Genomic DNA, 19,155 nt, shown 5'->3' on the forward strand with positions numbered 1-19,155 from the left:
ACTTTCTGGCCAGTTTGAATGATGTACCAGATGCCGTAGCACGTGTAACGGAGATACGTTAATGCAGCTGTTTTATAATTCCCGAACATGTATAGGTTGGGCCCTTGGGAAAGTTTCCTTCTCCATAATTTCTTTCAGTGATATAAATGAAAACACTGTGAACTAAGAAATAGATGTCTGGGATTTCTTGTCCCAGTTGCTTCTGACATTTTATTTTCTTAGTCATAGTAACACAGTATTTTAAAAAAATTATTTATTTATGTGTACGAGGCTCTGCATGGACGCAGAGGAGAACTTGGAGTTCTTTCTTCCCGCCATGTGGGTCTCTGGGATTGAACTCAGGTAGTCAGGGTTGGCGGCAAGTGCCTTCCCTAGCTGAGCCATCGAGCTTGCCTACAACTGTCTTTAAAATGGGGATTTGATTACTTATGATTACGTGGAGTGTTGCGAGGCTTAGACACGGCATTTGTGGAGGAATGTTTAGCTTTTATTTCTCAGGGCACATAACAGATACCACGGTGTGAGTTTAGAGCCCTTCAGTGATTCAGACTGGTCTTTATCACTCCATAAATGATTGCGATTCCTTGCACAGGTGCATTATGGACTTGTGTGTCTTGTATCACAATGCAGTGTAGGATGCCTACTTGGCTGATGAATGCTGTGATTGTTATGCCATCGTTGAATACTTTTAAATATATATTTATTTTTAACTATGTGCATGTGCCTACATCAATGTATGTGCACGAAATACCGTCAGGTACTGATGGAGAGCAGAGGGCCTTGGGTCCCCTGGAACAAGAGTTAACAGGTGGTTGTGAGCTGTCTCCTGTGGGTGCCAGGAACCCAACTTGGTCCTCTGTAAGAACAGTGGGTGTTTTTAACGACTCAACCATATCTCCCACCCCTGTTGCCAAATCATTTATTAAAACTCCTCGTCCATCCACACCAGGGCCCTTGTGGTGAGAACTTAGCTGTGATGGGTCTGGTGCATCCTGACTCAATAACTAAGTACCATATCTCTCTGGAATGGAGGGAGTCAAAGTGTAAGTATCGACTACACTTAGAGGGTCCCCATTCTGTGTACCCGGGGAGAAGGAGAGTTTCCCGTGCAATAGTCCAAGAGGCTTTGGAAATGGGTGGCAAGTGCCATAACATGGCTCAGCAGGAAGCTGAGCTTGTTGGACTTGAGGTCAGGAAGGGCACAGGTGCAGGGGATGGCTGAGCGCTCTGGCACGCGCCGGCTGATTCCTCGAGTTGCCAGTAGGCGGCGCTGTGCCCCGGCGCTGGCGGCCTGAGGAGCGGGCTGCGGATTACCTGCAGCAGCCGGGGCTGGCAGCTCCTCCCCGCCCGCCCCCAGCCCGCCCCCGCCGCTGCACTAGCCGAGCTCCGCGAGCTCTGGGCACTCGCTGGCGGGAGCCCGGGCCGAGTGCGCCGGGCAGTGGGGCCTCCTCCCTGCGTCCTCACGCCGGGCTGCCCTCCTCCCGCACCGTGCGGCGCAGGGAGGCCCCGCGCCTCGGCCGCCCCCGCGCGCCCGCCTCCGCCGCGCTGCAGGGGGACCGACCGCTGGGCTGTCGGCACCAGCAGCGCGGCCCCCGGGGCGCCTCGGCTCCTGGCTGTAGCCGCCGCAGGGGTAGCGACCGGAGTAGCAGCCACCGGAGCCCCCAGAACATCCCGGGTAGCCGTGACTGGAGCGCCCAGAGAAGCCGCAGCAGCAGCATAAGTGGCTACAGTCTCCGGGCTCCGCCGGGCTCCGGAGCCGGCGGGCCAGGAGCGCGGAGCCATGGCTGATGCGGGCGAAGGCGAGGACGAGATCCAGTTCCTGAGAACTGTAAGTGCCATGTCGCGGCGCGCATCTCCCAGGGGAAGGGGTGCCTGGGAGCCCCCGGCAGGGTCCCTGTAGAGTGACAGCCGGCTGCGGGGCCGCCTCTGGTCCGCCAGAGGCGCCCCAGGAATGCCGAAGGGGTCTGCATCGCCACATGTGTGCAGGTGTGCGGGTCTGGCCGGGGAAGGGCAGGACGCGTGTCTGTGCGCGCAAGTGGAAAACCAAGAGGACCCAGTGCGGTGACAGCTTGGCGAGCCAGCGGGAGGCACCCGGGCGGGCACTACCCAGCTGCGGGAGCCAGAATTGACCAGGGACCTCTTCGACCGCCTCAGGCTAGGGTGCAGAGCTGCGTGTTCCGTGGGGCGCGCGTAACGTGGCGACTCTGGCTTTCGCCGTCCCTGGGGCTTCGGGGCTGCGTCTGCGCGCCATCACGGACCGAAGATATCGAAGATATCGCAATCCGAGTAGTTGGCATCGCTCATATAGTGACTGGCTAGGGCTGAGAAGGCTGCCCCCAGGGTGTCTCCAAGTCAGGCTGATACCAATGCTATGGAGGCTTGCTACGGTGGTCCCCACAGTTCCCGGCATGGTGCCATGCTGGTTTTTGTGACGACAGCTTTCAGAACACATGGGAACTGTGTGTGTGTACATGGGAACTGTGTGTGTGTGTGTGTGTGTGTGTGTGTGTGTATGAGTGTGCATTCGTGTGCGTTGTGTGTGCGCGAGCGCGTTGCGTGAAAGAATTTACAGAGGGTGGTGGGCATCATGAACATGTGTCGTTCTCTAAACGCTGGCTTGTTGAATACCGAGTGCTGCAAAGTGCGTGCCTGCAAGCAAGTGTGTGTGTGTGTGTGTGTGTGTGTGTGTGTGTGTGTGTGTGTGTGCGTGTGTGTACAAGGGAAGGGTGGATGCTCGGGATTTCCACACTGTGTGGTAAGCAGGGAAAGACTGGCCTCACTCTAATAAGATTCTAAGTGTCTCTTGGCGCTGCTGCTTCCTTCCTGACTGTGTTTACACTGCAGATACTTCCCAGCCCCTTGCTCACCTCCAAACCTTTGAGCCTCAAGCGCCAAAGAAACGAAGGGACTCCCTATTACAAAAATCTGGTTAGCCTTTTCTGCATCATCCCAGTCTTTCCTTCCCTACCTCTCTGCTTTTCCCAAGAATATCACCCTGACAGGACTCCTGGACTTTCCACCCAAGACTGCATTTTCTGCTGGGACTTCTTCCCGGCAGTCTTCACATTCCACTTCCAGGTACAGTCCCTTCCAGATTCACAGAAAATACCACCGATAGGGAAAATTTGAAATACTAGCTGGAAGATAACTTTTGGGTATTTGGATGAAATCCGGATGGTGTTATTAGGAGCCCATTCCCCTGCTCACTTTACTTATTCCTAGTATTTGGGGGGTGGGTCATTTGCATTCCAGAGAGGCCTGTGAGTGCAGATCAGTGGTCCAATCAGGAGAACACTGATGTGATCTGAACAAGGCTGCACCCAGACCTTAAGAGAGCATCTTCACTAAGAGATCGCTTATGAGGGTATCCGAAACCTTCTAGCAATACAGTTTATCACATTTCTTAGTGGACAATTGTCTAAAAGTTCTGTTTTGTTTTCAACAAGTCAAGCTGTAACCTCAAAGACCAAGGAATGCCTTTTTCAGGCAGATTACATATTTAGCTGCTGCATGGCTTTAAAATTCAGTTTGTTCTAGACTCTGCAGGGTTAAAATTAGCCAGGAAATTTTGGCTGGTTTTGTGCGTTCAAGGGCTCTCTGCAGGCTTAAATGCTAAGCTCAGCCTATGGAGATGCTGTTATCAGAATGTTTAATGGGGACTGAGGTACTGGGCTTGCCTGTAGGGTTTTTTTTTCTTTCCACATATAAAGTCACGTTAACTCTATGCCACTTAGCAGCTGCCTGTCAGCCAGAGCAACACCTTTGATAAGTGGGGCTTGGGTAAGGTCTGGCAGTCCTAGGCTGAGATTCTTCTTTTAATAAAACATTAGTAGGTTGTTGTGCTGATGATAAATGACCTTGAAGGAGTAGCAGTGTGGAGAAGGATGTGTGTGTGTGTGTGTGTGTGTGTGTGTCTGTATGTGTGTGTGTGCACGTGTGTGTGTGTGTGTGTGCGTGTGGTGCCATTCATATCTGAAAGGAATGCATCTTTTTCTGAGCTTGTGATTCTAATAAGATAATTCTCAAGTCTTTCCCCAGCTCCCCTGTCCGCTGCCCTGGATCCTTTCCATTTTATTCTTTAACCTGAGCATGTTGATGGTTCAGTGATGTTAATGAGGATAGGAAAGGCAAGTGTGCCATCCCTTTATTACTCTCATCCTCCTCCCCAGCCCTGAGATGTGCACGTGTCATTATGACTTATTTCATTTTTGCTTTTATTTATTTATGTTCGCACTTGAGAGCCCAGGCTGGCCTGCAGCTCTCTATCTTGTAGCACAGTATGGTATAGAATTCATGGAGAGCCTATCTCACCCTTCAGGGCGCTGAGATTACAGGACTCACCATACCTGGTGTCATTTCCCCCCCTTCCCTTTTAAATTTTTTAAAATTCCAGGCTGGCTTTGAACTTGCTTTGTAGATAAGGATATCTTTGACCTATTGATTCTTCTGCTTCCCCCTCCCGAGTGCTGGGATTACAGGCCTGTGCTCACGACAGGTTGATATGGTGCTGGAAGAATGAATGTAGGGCTTTGTGTGTGTCACACAAGCACATCCCCAGCCCCTCATTTCTGTTTTTTTTTTTAAAGGCACAGGTACCAGGGAGCATTAGGCTGCATATTTTGATTCACTAGTTGTAACTGAGGTCTTTCTGGGAGTAATAGAGCTGTTGTACATAAAAAAAAAAAAATCAGTCACGGGTGACTGTGCCGTGCACCAGACATTTACACAATCTGATTAGCATACCCTGATTATTGTCATGTCAGTTGGGTTTGGAATCTGCGTTCCAGCACAATGAAGCTTCTCTACCATCCACGGCCCCCCCTTCCCTTTTCTTTTCTGAAAGAGGTCCGAGATTGTTGCTAAGGGATATAGAGGTGACATCTGTAATGGAGCCTTTGCGTGAGTTGTGTCTTCTCTGTTGCTGTCAAGGATGTCTTCATTTGTGAGGGTTTTGTCACCGTTAGCCTGAGATCGGTCTGGTTTCCATCTCTTTTTCTTCATTGCTGGTTTTGTTGTTTGCCAAAATCCCTTCCCAGCAGGTGATAGGTGGCTTCCCTACCAGATGGAGACAAGCTCCCTCTGCTCTGTTTATACTTACAGGGGCTGAGAAGTTGCTTCGGATGTGCGTAGCCCTTGGGACAGGTGAATCGTTGTATCATAAATCAAACCATCAACACCAGACATGTGCATGACTTGAGATGCGTGGCTTCTCATATCTTAAAAACTTCTATGGGCTTGCCAACATAGCAATGAGCTGTAATTTGGTATTTAAAAACATAGATCATTTGTTTTTTAAAAAAAACTTTATTTATTTATTTTTTTTATTGTGTGTCTATGTATGTATGTGCATACATGTGTACTTTCTGGTGTTCTAGTGGTGGTCAGGGGATGACTTGCAGAGGTTAATTCTCTCTTCTTATCATGTGGATCTTGGGGATCAGACTCATGTTGCTTGGCAGAAAGTACAGCTCCCCGCTGAGCCATCTTGTCAGCCTAACACTATTTTTTTCCCCTCAAGCAATCTTGTGCAATTTCACAGACGCTATAAGATATGCCTTCAACTTAAGGACACGTGTGTTGTTAAGTGACCTTGCTAGGGGTTATGATGCTTTCAGTCCTTTGCTTGTGTTTTTTTCTCCATCATTGTAAGTAGGGCTGAACTACCCTGGTCACATGCTGGATTGTGTAGCTAGTATTATGCACAAGAAGAGACTTTGAATTTGGGTCCTGGCTGCAGAGATCGTTCTACTAGGAAGCCTTTGCAGAGGGAGCTCTTTCCTGGGGGATTGCTTTCCGTGCTTGTTCATCTTGCTCTGGAGTGACAAAGAGCATCTTAGGAATTGCCAATCAGTTCATAGCAGTAAACAGAAACCATTAAGGTCAGCAATCAGTACTGCCAGGGCGGGGTGGCCATGACTCGCTGTGGGACGGAGAGAAGATCACTAGTGTGAAAACAGTACCTCACAGCAGATAGGAACCCCAGGCTTTTTCTTTGGCTTCAGGAGTGTCAGTGGAGAGGATCTAGCGAGCTGTGGATATTTGCTTTCTTGGTCTTGAAACCACAGAGAGCTTGGGATAAAAGTGTACCATGGTACTTCCTCAAGGAACTGATGGAACCCCTTCCTCAGTGCCCAGGATAGGTCATTAGACTTACAAAACAAAACAAAACAAAACAAGAACCAAACCACTTAGAAATCAGTGTGTACACTTTGCAAGAAGGGCAGGATCTCAAACACCCGGAACATGAATTTATTTGACATTCTGCCTTATTTGTACTTCAGCTTTAGATAACTCTTAATTTTTAAATAAAAGATGAATTACCTAAAGACAGATGATAGCATGGGGTACCCGAGTGGCTGCAGATGGTGTCTGAATGAGAGAAAGGGGTGATAAGGCATTCATCTGGCCTCCCTGAGACTCGGGGAAATTCTGGTGATGCAGACACTCATTTGCTGAGTGCCTTCTGCATGCACCCCACGATCTTGGGTGTTAAAGAGACATTTGTAGTACATAGAGGATGGTTTCCTTTTCATGATGATCGTAAAAGATTTCAAGGTTGGCTGACTGATGGAAGGGGGAAAAAACAACACATAGACTATCTTTAGTCTCAGGTAGGTTGCGACAGTTAGGACATGGTCCCCATTCTGTTCTCCTCTCCCAGTCCTGTAGAGAATGAAATCGAAGCGTAGAGTATCCAAGGGACTTGGTGGGTATCATACTCCAGGTTATTGTCTCAGAATGGTACCAAAGTGTGCAGCGATCCTCGAAGCCTTGCTTGAGGTCCACACGTCTGCCTGGAGTTCTATCTGTCCTTATCTTGACCTTGTCAGTATCCCTTCTCATTTCTACCCCTTGTCCTTCCTGCCTGCTTCAGAAAGAATAGTCTCTTTCTTCCTTTCTGAGCCACAGCCTGCATACATCCTGGATCCTGGTCAGGAACTGGTGGCTCTGTTCTTCCCTGCTTGTCTCCGCTCCATGCTTCCTTTTGGTTTTCTTGTCTGTTCATCCCTCCCCGTTTGGCCCCGATGCCTCATTTCCAAGCTCATCTCCTCCAAATGTGGCCTCTGCTCCTGGATTTCACCTCTCATTGTGATTTTCTAACTTCTTGCTCCTGGATACTCTGTTCCCTAATTCCCAAACCTAGCCTCCTCTCTTCTTCTGTTCCTCTGAAACTCATTTAGAAGGTGCTTACCTGACCCTCTGCTTTGAAGCTACTTCATGTGGTCATGGAAGCAAGACACATCCTGGGTTATTTTATATACTTTTTGAGTGTGCTTTCTACCCTGATTTTGTGGTTGGTCAACCCTAATGATTCCATTCTGCTCCTTCTGTGTCTCTCATAACTTTATGTGTGTCTCAAAATCTGGGATCTTCAGGGGGAGGGGCAAACACAACTTCATTCAGTCCTGAGAGCCAGAGCTGGAAGGGGTCTCTGTGTATTCTTTTACAATAAGGGCACTGATCGTACATGCAAGAGAGTCCTTCCAGTGGCCCCACCTATTGATCCCATCGCTTGGAAGGTTGGGATTCCAATGTGAATTTGAAAGGAACATAAAAGACCAGAGAACCACTGTTTTGAATCCTCCTTGCCATTTAAGGATGGTTTCCTCCCCACCCCTCAGTTCAGAATCCTCTCCCACCCAGGCTCACTTTTCCCCCTTCAGTCATGAGCTTTTATGATCTACCCGTTCATGCTTTGGTTTACTGTCTCTGTCCTCCAAAGGGTTTTCTGGAATCATTCCAGCTAACTTACGTTTACTCTCTGACCTTCCCCCAACCCCTCAATCTGTTATATACCTTTTTCTCACTTATCTAATTCTCCATGGGAAGAACAGGGCTGTGTTGGGGAATGTTAATTTCCTGGGGTTAACATGTCAGCTATCAAGAACAGGTATGAGGGAAACTCATGGCGATAGCAGGTCAAATAGGCAACAGACCCCTTCCTCCTGTGTGAGAACCACTCTCACGTGTGCTTTGGTGGAGGTGACATCCCTGTAGAGACTGTGGCATAGGAAGTCTGGTGGGTGAAAGTCTAAGATGAGGCCAGAGGACGCAAGCATGGCGTGAGGGACTACCGTTCTGATAGTGGCAGCGCCAGAGGTGTCAGTGTTGAGAGCACACAGTGTCTATGTGCTCCTTTGAGGACATTCAGGGTCCTCTGAAGACACTGCTGGAAGTTCTTCTGGTCTCACGTACAGTCTCAGCCCAGAGGAATGCTGGCCCAGCGGTCTGGTGTGTGCTGTCTCAGTCAGGGGCTACTGATGTTTCATGGCAACCCCCACCTGCTGTTATTGCCTGTTCTATTTCTTGTATGTCTGTCTACTGTAGGATTCTAATATTGATCGCATATTTTCTTGTGGAATTCTTACTGAGAGCCTCGGAGTTTGGTACAGAGAAGTAGTCATCAGCCAGGGTTGGGGGTTACAGGGGTTGGATATAGGGTTGTCCATTCTGGAACCTTTACTCATCCACAGGGTGAAACAGGTACCTCTCGCCTGGAGGTTGTATTTAAAACAACAGGAGGATTTGGCTTCTGCTTTTCTCTCTCCCTTGTGTATATATATGTACATATATGTGTATATATGTGGTTACATGTACATGAATGTGTGTGTGTGTATGTGTGTTGGTGTGATGGCAGTGGTAGTGGGGTAGTGTGGGTTTGTGTTTGTGTGTCTGTGTGAGTGTGTGTGTGTGTTTGTGTGTCTGTGAGTGTGTGTCTGTGTGTGTGTGAGTGTGTAAGTATGTGTGTTTGTGTTTATGTGTGTGAGTGTGTAAGTATGTGTGTGTGTGTGTGTGTGTGTGCGTGTATGTGTATGTGCATGCATGTCTAGGTCAGAGCTCAGCCTCAGGGAGCCATCCTCCTTGTTTACTGAGACAGGGTCTCTCAATAAAACCCAGGGCTTGCTCATTAACCTACGGTCCAGGGATCTTCCTACCACTCTCTTTCTGCAGCAGTGGAATTACAAATACACAACACCTCACTTGGTGCTGGGAAGTCAAACTCAGGTCCTCATGCCTAAATCCTATCCCCAGCCCTTCTTTCTTTCTTTAGAAATATTTTCTACACCACCAGATGTGCATATTTTACACTACTGAACACTTGGTGAGAATGCCCACCACACAGTAGGACTCTGACTCTATGACTTGGGAAAGTCTGGGTGACCCACGTAGAGATGGGTGATTTCTTGCAAAATGTGTTAGGTCCTTTAATTCACTGGCTCTATAGTTTGAATGTGAACTATCCTTACAATCTCGTGCTTTGAATGTGTTCCTTACATAGTGGTGCTGTTTGGGGAGTGGGACCTTTAGCACATGGGCTTAGTTGGCAGAAGTGGGTCCCTTGGAAGACTGCTTAGCCTGGTTTCTGCTAGTCTCTGTTTCTCAGTCTGTCACAGTGTGACCATCTTCTGCCACCCTGCCTCGATGGACAGAAACCACCTTAAGCTGTTTGTCTCTGGTAATTGAATTTCGGTGGTGTGAAAGTCACCATTGCAGAAAGTGTGTACTTAAAGTGTGCTCTGTCCATGACACTTTGCCAGGTACCTATGAAGGGCCATGTCGCTATGGGAAGACATGGGCCATGCAGAGCAGGAATGATGGAACAACTGGACTATGTGCACACAAGCTCTTCTTGTGAGGACCGTGACCTGCGTGCTTTCATGCGGGTGCAGAGATGATGAACATGGCGGTGCTCTTTAGCAGATGGAGCGAGTGGCAGTCAAAGCACATTCAGTTCACACTGAACAGGACAACACAGAGGGATCATCTCTCTCCTATGTCCAGTGACACTTTCACATGTGTCTCCAAGGATAATGCCACCACCCAAGTCCTGGTATGCTGGTTCACGGGAATGTCTGGAGAGCATTTCATCTTGAGTCCCAGACAATGGAGAGCTGCCACAAATGTCTTTGCTCAGGTCAGAGAACCATGAGTGCTCAGTCCCACTGCTGTGCTCTTGGAAACACTCCAGAGTAGTGCTGTCTCCTGAACATGGGGTGATTCTTGAGCGTGGGCCATTTGTGCTTGTTGGGAGGGACCGAGTCATCTGTGGCAGCCGTCGGAAGCTGTCCCATTGGAGTCTGTCTTCCACGGAAGAGGGCAGCAGATATGTAAAGGGGAAGAGATGACCACGCACGAGGTACTGGCTGCCTGCCTGCCATGTGTACTCCATGGCACCCAGTGCTTAGACACAAATAGCTCTGCCATTATTCTTCCTTCAGAGAGTTTGGACTGTCTCTGTTGGGTGAGTAGAGACGAAGGGGAAGTCAGATGTCTTACTTTGTATAACGTTGGGAATGGAGACCAGGAACAGATCCTACAACAGAAAAGACTGGTGAGGAGAGAGGGACCTCATCCCCTCATCCCCCCGCCCCCTCTCCTGTGCTTTCTGAGGTAGTGGGAGAAGCTGAAGAATGATTTTCAGGCTGCTGGAAAGGAGCTTCAGGGATCCTGGTCCAACTCTACAATTTTATCATGAAGGGAAATGGGAGGACAAAGATTTCACATCCATTTATTCAGCTCAGACAGGAGAGCCATAATTCATCTGATTCCTGGAACAATTCATTTAGTCTACAAAGCCGTTAATTGCACGTCTACACATCAGGAAACTGAGCTGCAGAGGCTGAGATGACTGGCTCAAGGGTAGTTTATGAGTGAGTGATGTTGGTGAGCTAGGTTCTTCCAGATGCCAAATCTTCCTTCCTCCTCTCCCCCTCCCCCTCTCCCCCTCCCTCATCCTCTCCCCTCCCTCCTCCTTTCCCCTCCCTCTTCCTCTCCCCTCCCTCCTCTTCCCCTCCCTCTTCCTCTCCCCTCCCTCCTCCTTTCCACTCTCTCCTCTTTCTCCTCCCTCTTCCTCTCCCCTCCACCCTCCTTTCTACCCCCTTCTCTTTCCCCTCCCTCTTCCTCTCCCCTCCCTCTTCTTCTCCCCTCTATCTGCATCCCTTCCTCTTCCTAAAAACTTGTGGACGACTGACATAGATAAATAGGAAGGAATGACGGCTGTGCTGTCTGTTCCACTCATCTCTTAGGGCTCTCTCTGCCTTTTATTGGTCCCCGAGTTGTTTAAAACTCCTGGAATAGTAATAGTTCTGGAAACTCATACTGTCTGGGCAATGCACTGTGGGTCTAGCCAGTCTGGTACCTCTTGAACCTTCACCTCCTCCTCCTCGAAGCTGCAGATTGTGTTTGGGAATGTGCTGCTGCTGTCTGGTGACCTTGTGCTTGCGGAGTGCATTGGTCACTTGGCGAGCTTACAGGTTCACATGCTTTTAAAGCTCTCCTTCCAAGCTGCTGTGATAGCATCTTAGTCCTTTCATTAAAGAGGTGAAGCCCCAGTCATGAGCTCACTTTGTGTCTGTTTGAGTCACCCTGTGGCCTGGTTAGAGGGGTGATCTTTCATATTACCAGCGTGTCTCTGAAGGGGTGGGATGTGGTGAGTTTGGGTGAGGAGAGTAGAAGGAGTGGGGAGGAGAACTCGGCCAAGGGCTATGGTGGTGTCTTGTCACTTTCCTCCTCCTTCCCAGGAATACTTTCTCATTTTGCCCTGCTCAGTCTCCTTTAGACTTCTGCCTGTTGGTGCTGGGCACACAACATACCCTCCACCCCCTGCAACTGAGGAAAGCTACTGATGCTCACTGCATGACCCAGCCTCTATGCTTGATTCCATCTCTTGCTTCCAGCCCACTCCTTGGCAAATGATCATTTCATTAGGTTGTTACCAGTTTATCCCACAAGAGTGCTGGCTCGCTCCCTGTTCAGAGTTCTGATGGAACAGGCAGAGGACACAAAGGGGACAAGTTTGGGAAATAGACAAAGTGACTGCATAGACCCTGGCAATTGCAGAAGTGGGGTGGGGGAGCCTTGAGACCAAGGCCAGGGATTTGAATATATTTGTAAGGTAAGAAGGGCTTTGGGTCCCTTGTTCTTTCCTGCCCTTTGGAGGGAGGGAGGTGAATCAGGTCTGTCTTCTAGGAAGACTGGTGAACCAGCAATTCATAAGATAAATCGGAACACTGAGAGCAGAGACCAGTGCTAAGAAGCCTATGAGGAGAGCTCCAGTACAGAGTTAGTGCAGGGTAACTGAGGTCTGCATTGGGGTGGTGGTTGTGGATATGCCGAGGGGGCCCTGTGGAGAATAGATTAGTAACTGATTAGATATAAGGACAGGAGGGAGACACAGATGAGCTCAGAAGACTTGAGAAATGGGTTGAGGTTGACTTGCAATGAGTTTTTATGGGGGAGCCCATGGATTTTCGTTGATTCTGAAGGTTACTATGGACTGAATTTTCTCACTAGAAAGATATGTTGACATCCCCAGTATCTCAGACTGTGACCATATATGGAGGAAGGATCTTGATGGAGACCATCAAGTTAGAGTGGCGTCCCTGCCATAGGCCCCATTCCCACATGAACAGTGTTGTAGTAAGAGAGGGCTGGGAGGAGGGATCCACCCTCAGGGAGGATGATGGGAAGCACTGAGCCTTTTAGGAGCTAGGGTAGGGAACATCTGGGACAGAGCTTCCCTATACTATAGGAGGAACCAAGCCTATGTTAGTACTCTACCTGTGGGCTTTAGCTCTGTTTAAACTATCCATATTTTGCTTGGTCACCAAAGCCCAGATGTAGAGCACACACACAATGTGCCACATTGTACTGTGGCAATGGCATCAAGGTTCTCTTGACCCATCCCCACCCTCCTCTACCCACTGCAGGGGCACAAGGAAGAGGAAGAGAGAGAGAAGGATATCAAAAAGGGTTGTGCTAGTCAGCTTTCCTTCACTGTGACAAATAGCCCATGTGGTACATTTATGAACAATAAGAGTTTATTTTGGCTTACAGTTCTGGGAGGCTTTACTCCATGATCCAGTGGGCCCGTTGCTCCTGGGCCTGTGTTAAAACTGATGTCTCAAGGGGTGGGGGAAACAAAACCTCATGGCCAGGAAGGGGGAGAAAGAGGAATAGGGTTAGGATGGGTTCTGCTGTCCCCTTCAAAGATACAGCTCCAGTATCCATAAGACCTCCCCCAAAGTCCCACCTTCCTGTAGTGCCACCTTGTGGACCAAGCTTTTATTTAATACATGGGCTGTTGAGGGACATATAAGGGCAAAATCAGAGCAAAGGTAATTACTGACTTCCACTTCTTCTATGGGAAGGACTGTGCTCTAAGGTTATGTGGAGGGAGATGGGATTGTACTAGGAGGGCCCTGGAACAGGATATTGTGTCATATGTGACCACTGCGGAGTACCCACATAAACGGAGTCAGACTCTGTCTGCACACACCCAACTACTTCTTGTCTTACCTCATTTGAGGCACTCATGTTATCATATGACTTTGAGTTAACTTTGCATGATTTCATCCGCAAAAGGGGACATTTTGGTGAATGGTGAGAGCAAGAAAGGTCACATCTCGATGGCCCTTTCAAAACATAAGATGACTGCCTCACAGAGATTGTACTGCCTAAATGTGTAACCACAGAAAATTTCTAGGATATAGTAAGGCAGGGGATACAGTGGGATGAGTGATCTGACAGTTGATATCGGGGAAACATTTTGAAACAGAGGAAGCAGAGAGTTCTGTTAGCAACCACTCCATAGCTCCCCTGCTATGATAAGTGGTTAAAGAAATGTCAGTAAGTTTGTTGGACAAAAATCGAGCAAAATTGTAATTTTAGATGTCTTATTCCTACGGTTTTATGCGAGTGACACTATGTTGCTCACACAGCTTACAACTTATAAAGCAATGTTTTTTGAAAGAAATCAAAACAGTAAACCATCTAGCACTTATATGTGCAAATCCCACAGCGTGTCTTAGTCTCACCACCTGTCTTGGTTGCTTTCTCCTTGCTGTGGTAAATTATCCAGATGGCAACAATTTAAGAGACAGAGGATCTATTGTGTCTTGCAGTTCTAGAAGGGATAAAGTACATCATGGCAGGGATGGCATGGTGGCAGAAGCAAGGGTTGTCACGTTACATCCATACTCAGGAAGCAGAGCAAACGGGAAGCCAGACTGCGACCTACTTCCTCCCAGAGGCTTTAGGTCCTGAGGGTTTCATTCCCTTCTCAAACGGTGCCATCGGCTGGGAAGGGTAAGGGGCACTTCCCACTCAAACCACAACACCATCAGGGATCTGAAAAATGAGCATCTGCAGTTCATGACAGAGCATGGATTGCAGCCTCATGACTGCCCTCAATCAGTGCCTGTCAGGCTATGTGTGGGTGTAGGTGCCCACATGTGCTTGTGCATGTGGTTGTGGATGCATTTTCACATATGTGTACATGTATATGTGGAGGCTAGAGGTCAGCCTAAAGTGTCCTTCCTCAAGAGTGATCCATTTATTCCCTTCCTACCTTCTTCCTTCCTTCCTTCCTTCCTTCCTTCCTTCCTTCCTTCCTTCCTTTCTCTCCCTCCCTCCCCCTCTCTTTCTTTCTTTGTTTATTTGTTTCTTTGTTTTTGAGCCAGGATCTCTCACTGGGACTTGAGGCTCATCGATCAGGCTAGGATGGCTGTCAGTGAGCCCCAGGCCTGCCTCTACCCCTCCAGTACTAGGATCATAAGTATGAGCGGCTGTGCCTCAGTTCTTACAAGGGCTCTGGGGACGGACTTCCGCCCTCGCACTCATGTGTCAAGTACTCAGCCATCCCCCTAGTCTGAGAATCTTTCTCTGAGGTGGCTATTACTATACTATGTACCTGAGACTATAGTATATGCAACCCATGTGTCAAAGACAACTGGACAAAATATTAACAACTGCCTACGTTTAACATACAGTTTGCCCTTGCCTGAACGCATATGCATCCTATGTGCATATAAGGCACATCTATATGTGAATGAAAACTATACATACTAGACTCATGTGCATGTGTATGTATATATCACATGCACATGTATGTGGTTGTATGTACCCATGTGTGCACATGTGGGGGCTGGAGGAAGATGTCAGATGTCTTTATCTATTCCTCTCTGCCTTATTCTCCCCAGATCAACTTCCTGTGCCCCAACTGGGGTTACAATTCCTTGCAGCAGCTATACTCAGATTTTTATGTCAGGTGCTAGGGACTTGAACTCAGTTCTTCCGGCTTACGTAGCAACTGTTCTTAACCAGTGGCACTTGTTCACAGTGTACATTTTGCATCTTCTAAAGAACTTTTTTTAAAAAAAGTAATTATTTTAAAATTTGTTTTTTCGTGACTTCATGTATGCTTACAGTGTGCCTTGGTTACATCCATCCACCTCCCCTTTCTCACACCCTTTACGTGCTTTCAACTCACCTCCCAGCTTCATGTTCCCAGGCTCCTCCTCTTCTTTTGAAAAAGAACTTTTGCTTCCTGCTTGGATGTAGGTGTCGGGCCAACCACCTGAACTTGAACAAGGCACCCTCTCAATAAAAATGACTTTTTCCTCTCCTCAGCAACCATCAACTGCCAACAGCTCTTCAGTTAGAGGAGCGGCCTCATGACCCCTCTCCTGTTCGTGCTGGTGTGTTGACTGGCGTGGTTCAATGCAGGTACCACAGTTACTGTGAGTTCATGAGCACAGTGGCCTTGTAGTGTCTAAAAGACAGCACTTCACGGCATTCTTTCCTATCCTCCCTTTCTTAGGTTTGTTTTTTCCCGTCTTCTTCTCCTTGATGTTCCCCAAGCCTTGTGGGGAGGGTCTAATTTGCCCAGAATGTGCTCTTAACCTATGGAGCCTTCTCCCCGGTCTCTACCCTGAACTTGTTAAGAATTTCCTTTAGCAAATGACAGAAAATGAAGGTCAAGATTCTACACCCCCAAGTGCCAGTAAACCTTTAAGAATGAGCCACAGCTCAGGCTGACCAAGCCCACACACCCAGTTCTCCTCTTGGAAGAACACGAACTGCTCTTGTGTAAAAGTGAGGGAGGATTGAGAATCGAATGGAGAACAGGGAGAAGTGGGGCCAAAGGACTCGCCTGCCTCTTCCTGGCTGCAGTGAGACTCTGCCATCTGCTCACTGGTGAAGGTGACGAAGGGAAACGTGTGCATAGCAACACTTGGGCACAAATAGATGGCAAGAGGTGGCCTTCCAGCATTTCCGTTGCAGACTGATGAGGCATGACCATGTCTGCTGTGACACATTTCTTGTTTGAGTCCTGCCTAGGACATTTTCTAGAGAACAAAATGCCATGTGAGACTCTCACATGGTTAGTAAAACAAGAAACATGGCAAATGCCACAGAAAACAAAATGTTGCTCTGGGGGGATGGGGACATGGCATCGTTGGCAAAGAGCTTATTCTGCAAGCATGAGGATCTGGGTCTGGTCTGTTAGAACCCGTATGGGAAAGCTGTGTGCAGTAGCATGTGCCTGCAATCTCAGTGCTAGGGAGATGGAGACAGGGGATCCCTGTCCTTGCTGGCCAGCCAATCTAGCCAAATCAGAAGGCTTTAGATTCACTGAGAGACTGTCTCAAAAACTAAGGTGAAGAGAGATTGAGAACGATAACTGGGGTTGACCCTTGGCCCCTAAATGTATATTAATCATTACTGCTTTGGAGGTCTCAGACGAGGACTTGAATGTCACTTGAGAATGGCATCTGTGGTCCCCGCATCCCACTTCATGCGGCTGCCCTGCATGGATGGAGTGCTTGGCAAGCCGATATGACTCCCTCTGTTGCTGGCAGTTTGGTTTAAAGCAGCTGCAGAAGATCATGTGAGGATTCACCACGGTGCAGAAATGGATGTTAAATCTTCCTGCTAACAATGACAGCGGACAAGCCAGAGCCTGAAACGTGGATCTTAGTAAAATCTGACCCAACAGAATCCGGAAAGGAAATCAAGGAGAGCTCACCAATCTGTGCATCCGAGATACGAACACTGGTGCTCTCTTCTGCATGACGTTCATAGCACCAGGAGTCAAGAACTTTGCTTACCTGAGAAGCACAGCTTCCAGGAAAGGCCCTGATATTGTGGAAATGTGCTCTATTTTTAGGTCAGATAAATTCAGTCTCTTTTTATGGGCAGGGGAAATTATCACTGAAGTGTTTTTGATAAGATCCTTCTGTGCTGTGGACTAGGATAAAGAAGGTATAAGAGTTAATCAGAGTTGAGAAGGTGATAAGGGGGATAAATTATGGTTTCTATTTGGGTACTCATTGCTGAGTTTGGGGGGGCATCCATTTTTATTGGCTTTCATGATTAACTCTGTGGTTGTTCTAGTTTTTGTGCATGCTATGAACACTGGGTGGACGATCCAGCAGGCTAATGTTTTCACTGTCCAGTGTTGATGTATGTGGTGAAGGAAGACCATTGCTTTCTGGCATGCTGGTTAGTTCTAAATGTCGGTGTGAAACAAGGTGGAATCATTTGGGAGAGGACCCTGAATTGTGGAATTGCCTAGATCAGATTGGCCTCTGGGTATGTTGTCTTGATTGTTAACAGGTGGAGGAAGGTCCAGCCCACTGTGAGTGGCACCATTCTCTAGGCAGATGGTCTTGGTGTGTTTGTGAAAGCTAGCTGAGCATCCTCTGTGGCGCTTGCTGAACATCTTTGGTGTTGGTCAGTGCTCTGTGCAAAGGCGAGCAGGTCTGTTTCCAAGCTCTAGCCTTGAAGTCCTTTCATGATGGACTATCCTGGAGCCGTGAGCTGAAATAAACTCCTCTTCCCCTCAGTTGTTTTCAGTCGGGGTATTTTGTTACTAATAAGACATTAAATGAGAAAACAGCTGAGACCGGGAGCCATGGCCACCTGGGTAAGATTAACCATTAAACCTTTTGCCAAATCAGCCCCACACCTCCATATAATATCCTGGTGTACATTTTTCTATTTTACCCAAGAGAAAATTAATGAGTTCAATAAAATGCTGGCTGAAACTTTTTTATGTTTGTAGCTGTAGAAATATAAAGTACATTCATTATTTTCATGACTCCATTCCTCCCTCTTCCTTGTCTTTTCTCTCCTTTCCTGTTCTCTTCTTGAGGAGGTTGGCTATTAGTCAGGTGACTCTTAGACTCATTATGTAGCCCAGGGTACCCTTGAACTAATGATTCTCCTGCCCAGGGCTCTTGAGTGTGGTGATCACAGGTATATGCCACCAGGTCCAATTTACTCTTAGCCTTTAAAAATTATATATAATATAATAAATAGAATGTATAAGTATATGTTATATGTTATAATAATCTAATAAAACACAAACTTTATTTATTTATTTGTTTATTTTTGAGGCAGAGTCTCATTATGCAGTCCTGGCCTGCCTGGAATTCACTAAGTCAACCAGTTTGCCGTCAGTCCATAGAGATCCACCTGTGTGTTTCCCAGGCTTGAGTGTTTGAATAGTTGATCCCTGCTGCTGGTGCTGTTAGAGGTTATGAATGCCTGGGGTGTCGGGCCACATTGGAAGAAGGGGATCACTGAGACATGGACCTTGAAGTTTACAGTGGCTCTGCTTCCTTCACTGTTTCTCCCCTAGTTGGTGCCATGAGCTGCTGTGTGACACTCTTCCACAGAGCTGACTATTGCCTTCCCCGCCATGATAGACTGTAGCTCCCGAAACTGCCAAAATAGACCTCTCATGATTTATTTGCCTTTTGTCAGTTGTTTGGTTGTAGCACAGGAGGGAGGAAAAAGAACTCCAGCCATGTCCGTTCTGCTGAAAGTCAGTAAGTTACCTACAGACAACTTTCCAAGCAGGTCCCCCAAGGGTTCCTCATGGTAGTCATCTACCACCTCTGGCTCTTACAACAGTTTTAGACGCAGCAGGGCATAGGCACATGTGAGCTCACAGGGGTGGGACAGCATGTGTAAGACCTGTGCAAGCCCAGGTGAGGGAAAAGCCGAAGCCTCTTCTCTCTTCCTGGTCCTTTGATCGTGACGAGCAGTAGAGTCTCATGGTCGTGAAGTCTAGTTCTCCCTTTCACCCACGTTCAAACTTTTACATTTATGTAGTTGTTTGATGTGTGTGTGTGTGTGTGTGTGTGTGTTGCACTTATGCCACAGTTTTTGTGTGTGGGTCATAGAACAGTTCTCTCCTTCCACCGTATTTCTATGAATCACCTAGAATTTAGTTTGCGTTCATAGCCTGGGTTCGTGATTGATCGATCAGTCCTCATCCGTAACCCACATCTGGATGTCTCTGTGATCCAGTCTTGGTTATTGCAGGGGTTGTTTCTTCCCAGTACTGCAGCGGCTGCATGTAGG

General features: G+C 47.8%; 1 protein-coding gene across 20 annotated transcripts in view; it reads left to right on the forward strand.

The window, feature by feature from the left end:
• The first annotated feature begins 1,413 nt into the window (after positions 1-1,413).
• Positions 1,414-19,155, forward strand: part of Ryr2 (ryanodine receptor 2) — a 585,615-nt gene continuing 567,873 nt past the window's right edge. For 18 of the 20 annotated variants that reach the window (XR_005495333.2, XR_010058952.1, XM_063276749.1 and 15 more), the window contains exon 1: positions 1,690-1,828. Coding sequence is in view for 18 of the 20 variants with exons in the window: in XM_063276749.1 (XP_063132819.1) it covers positions 1,781-1,828 (48 nt within the window). In the remaining 2 variants the exon portion in view is untranslated. Of the gene's footprint in view, positions 1,829-19,155 lie in introns of all 20 variants that reach the window. The other 2 variants (NM_032078.3, NM_001191043.3) reach the window with 1 other exon arrangement.

Source organism: Rattus norvegicus, chromosome 17, assembly GCF_036323735.1.
Source record: "Rattus norvegicus strain BN/NHsdMcwi chromosome 17, GRCr8, whole genome shotgun sequence".
Classification (NCBI taxonomy): Eukaryota; Metazoa; Chordata; class Mammalia; order Rodentia; family Muridae; genus Rattus; species Rattus norvegicus.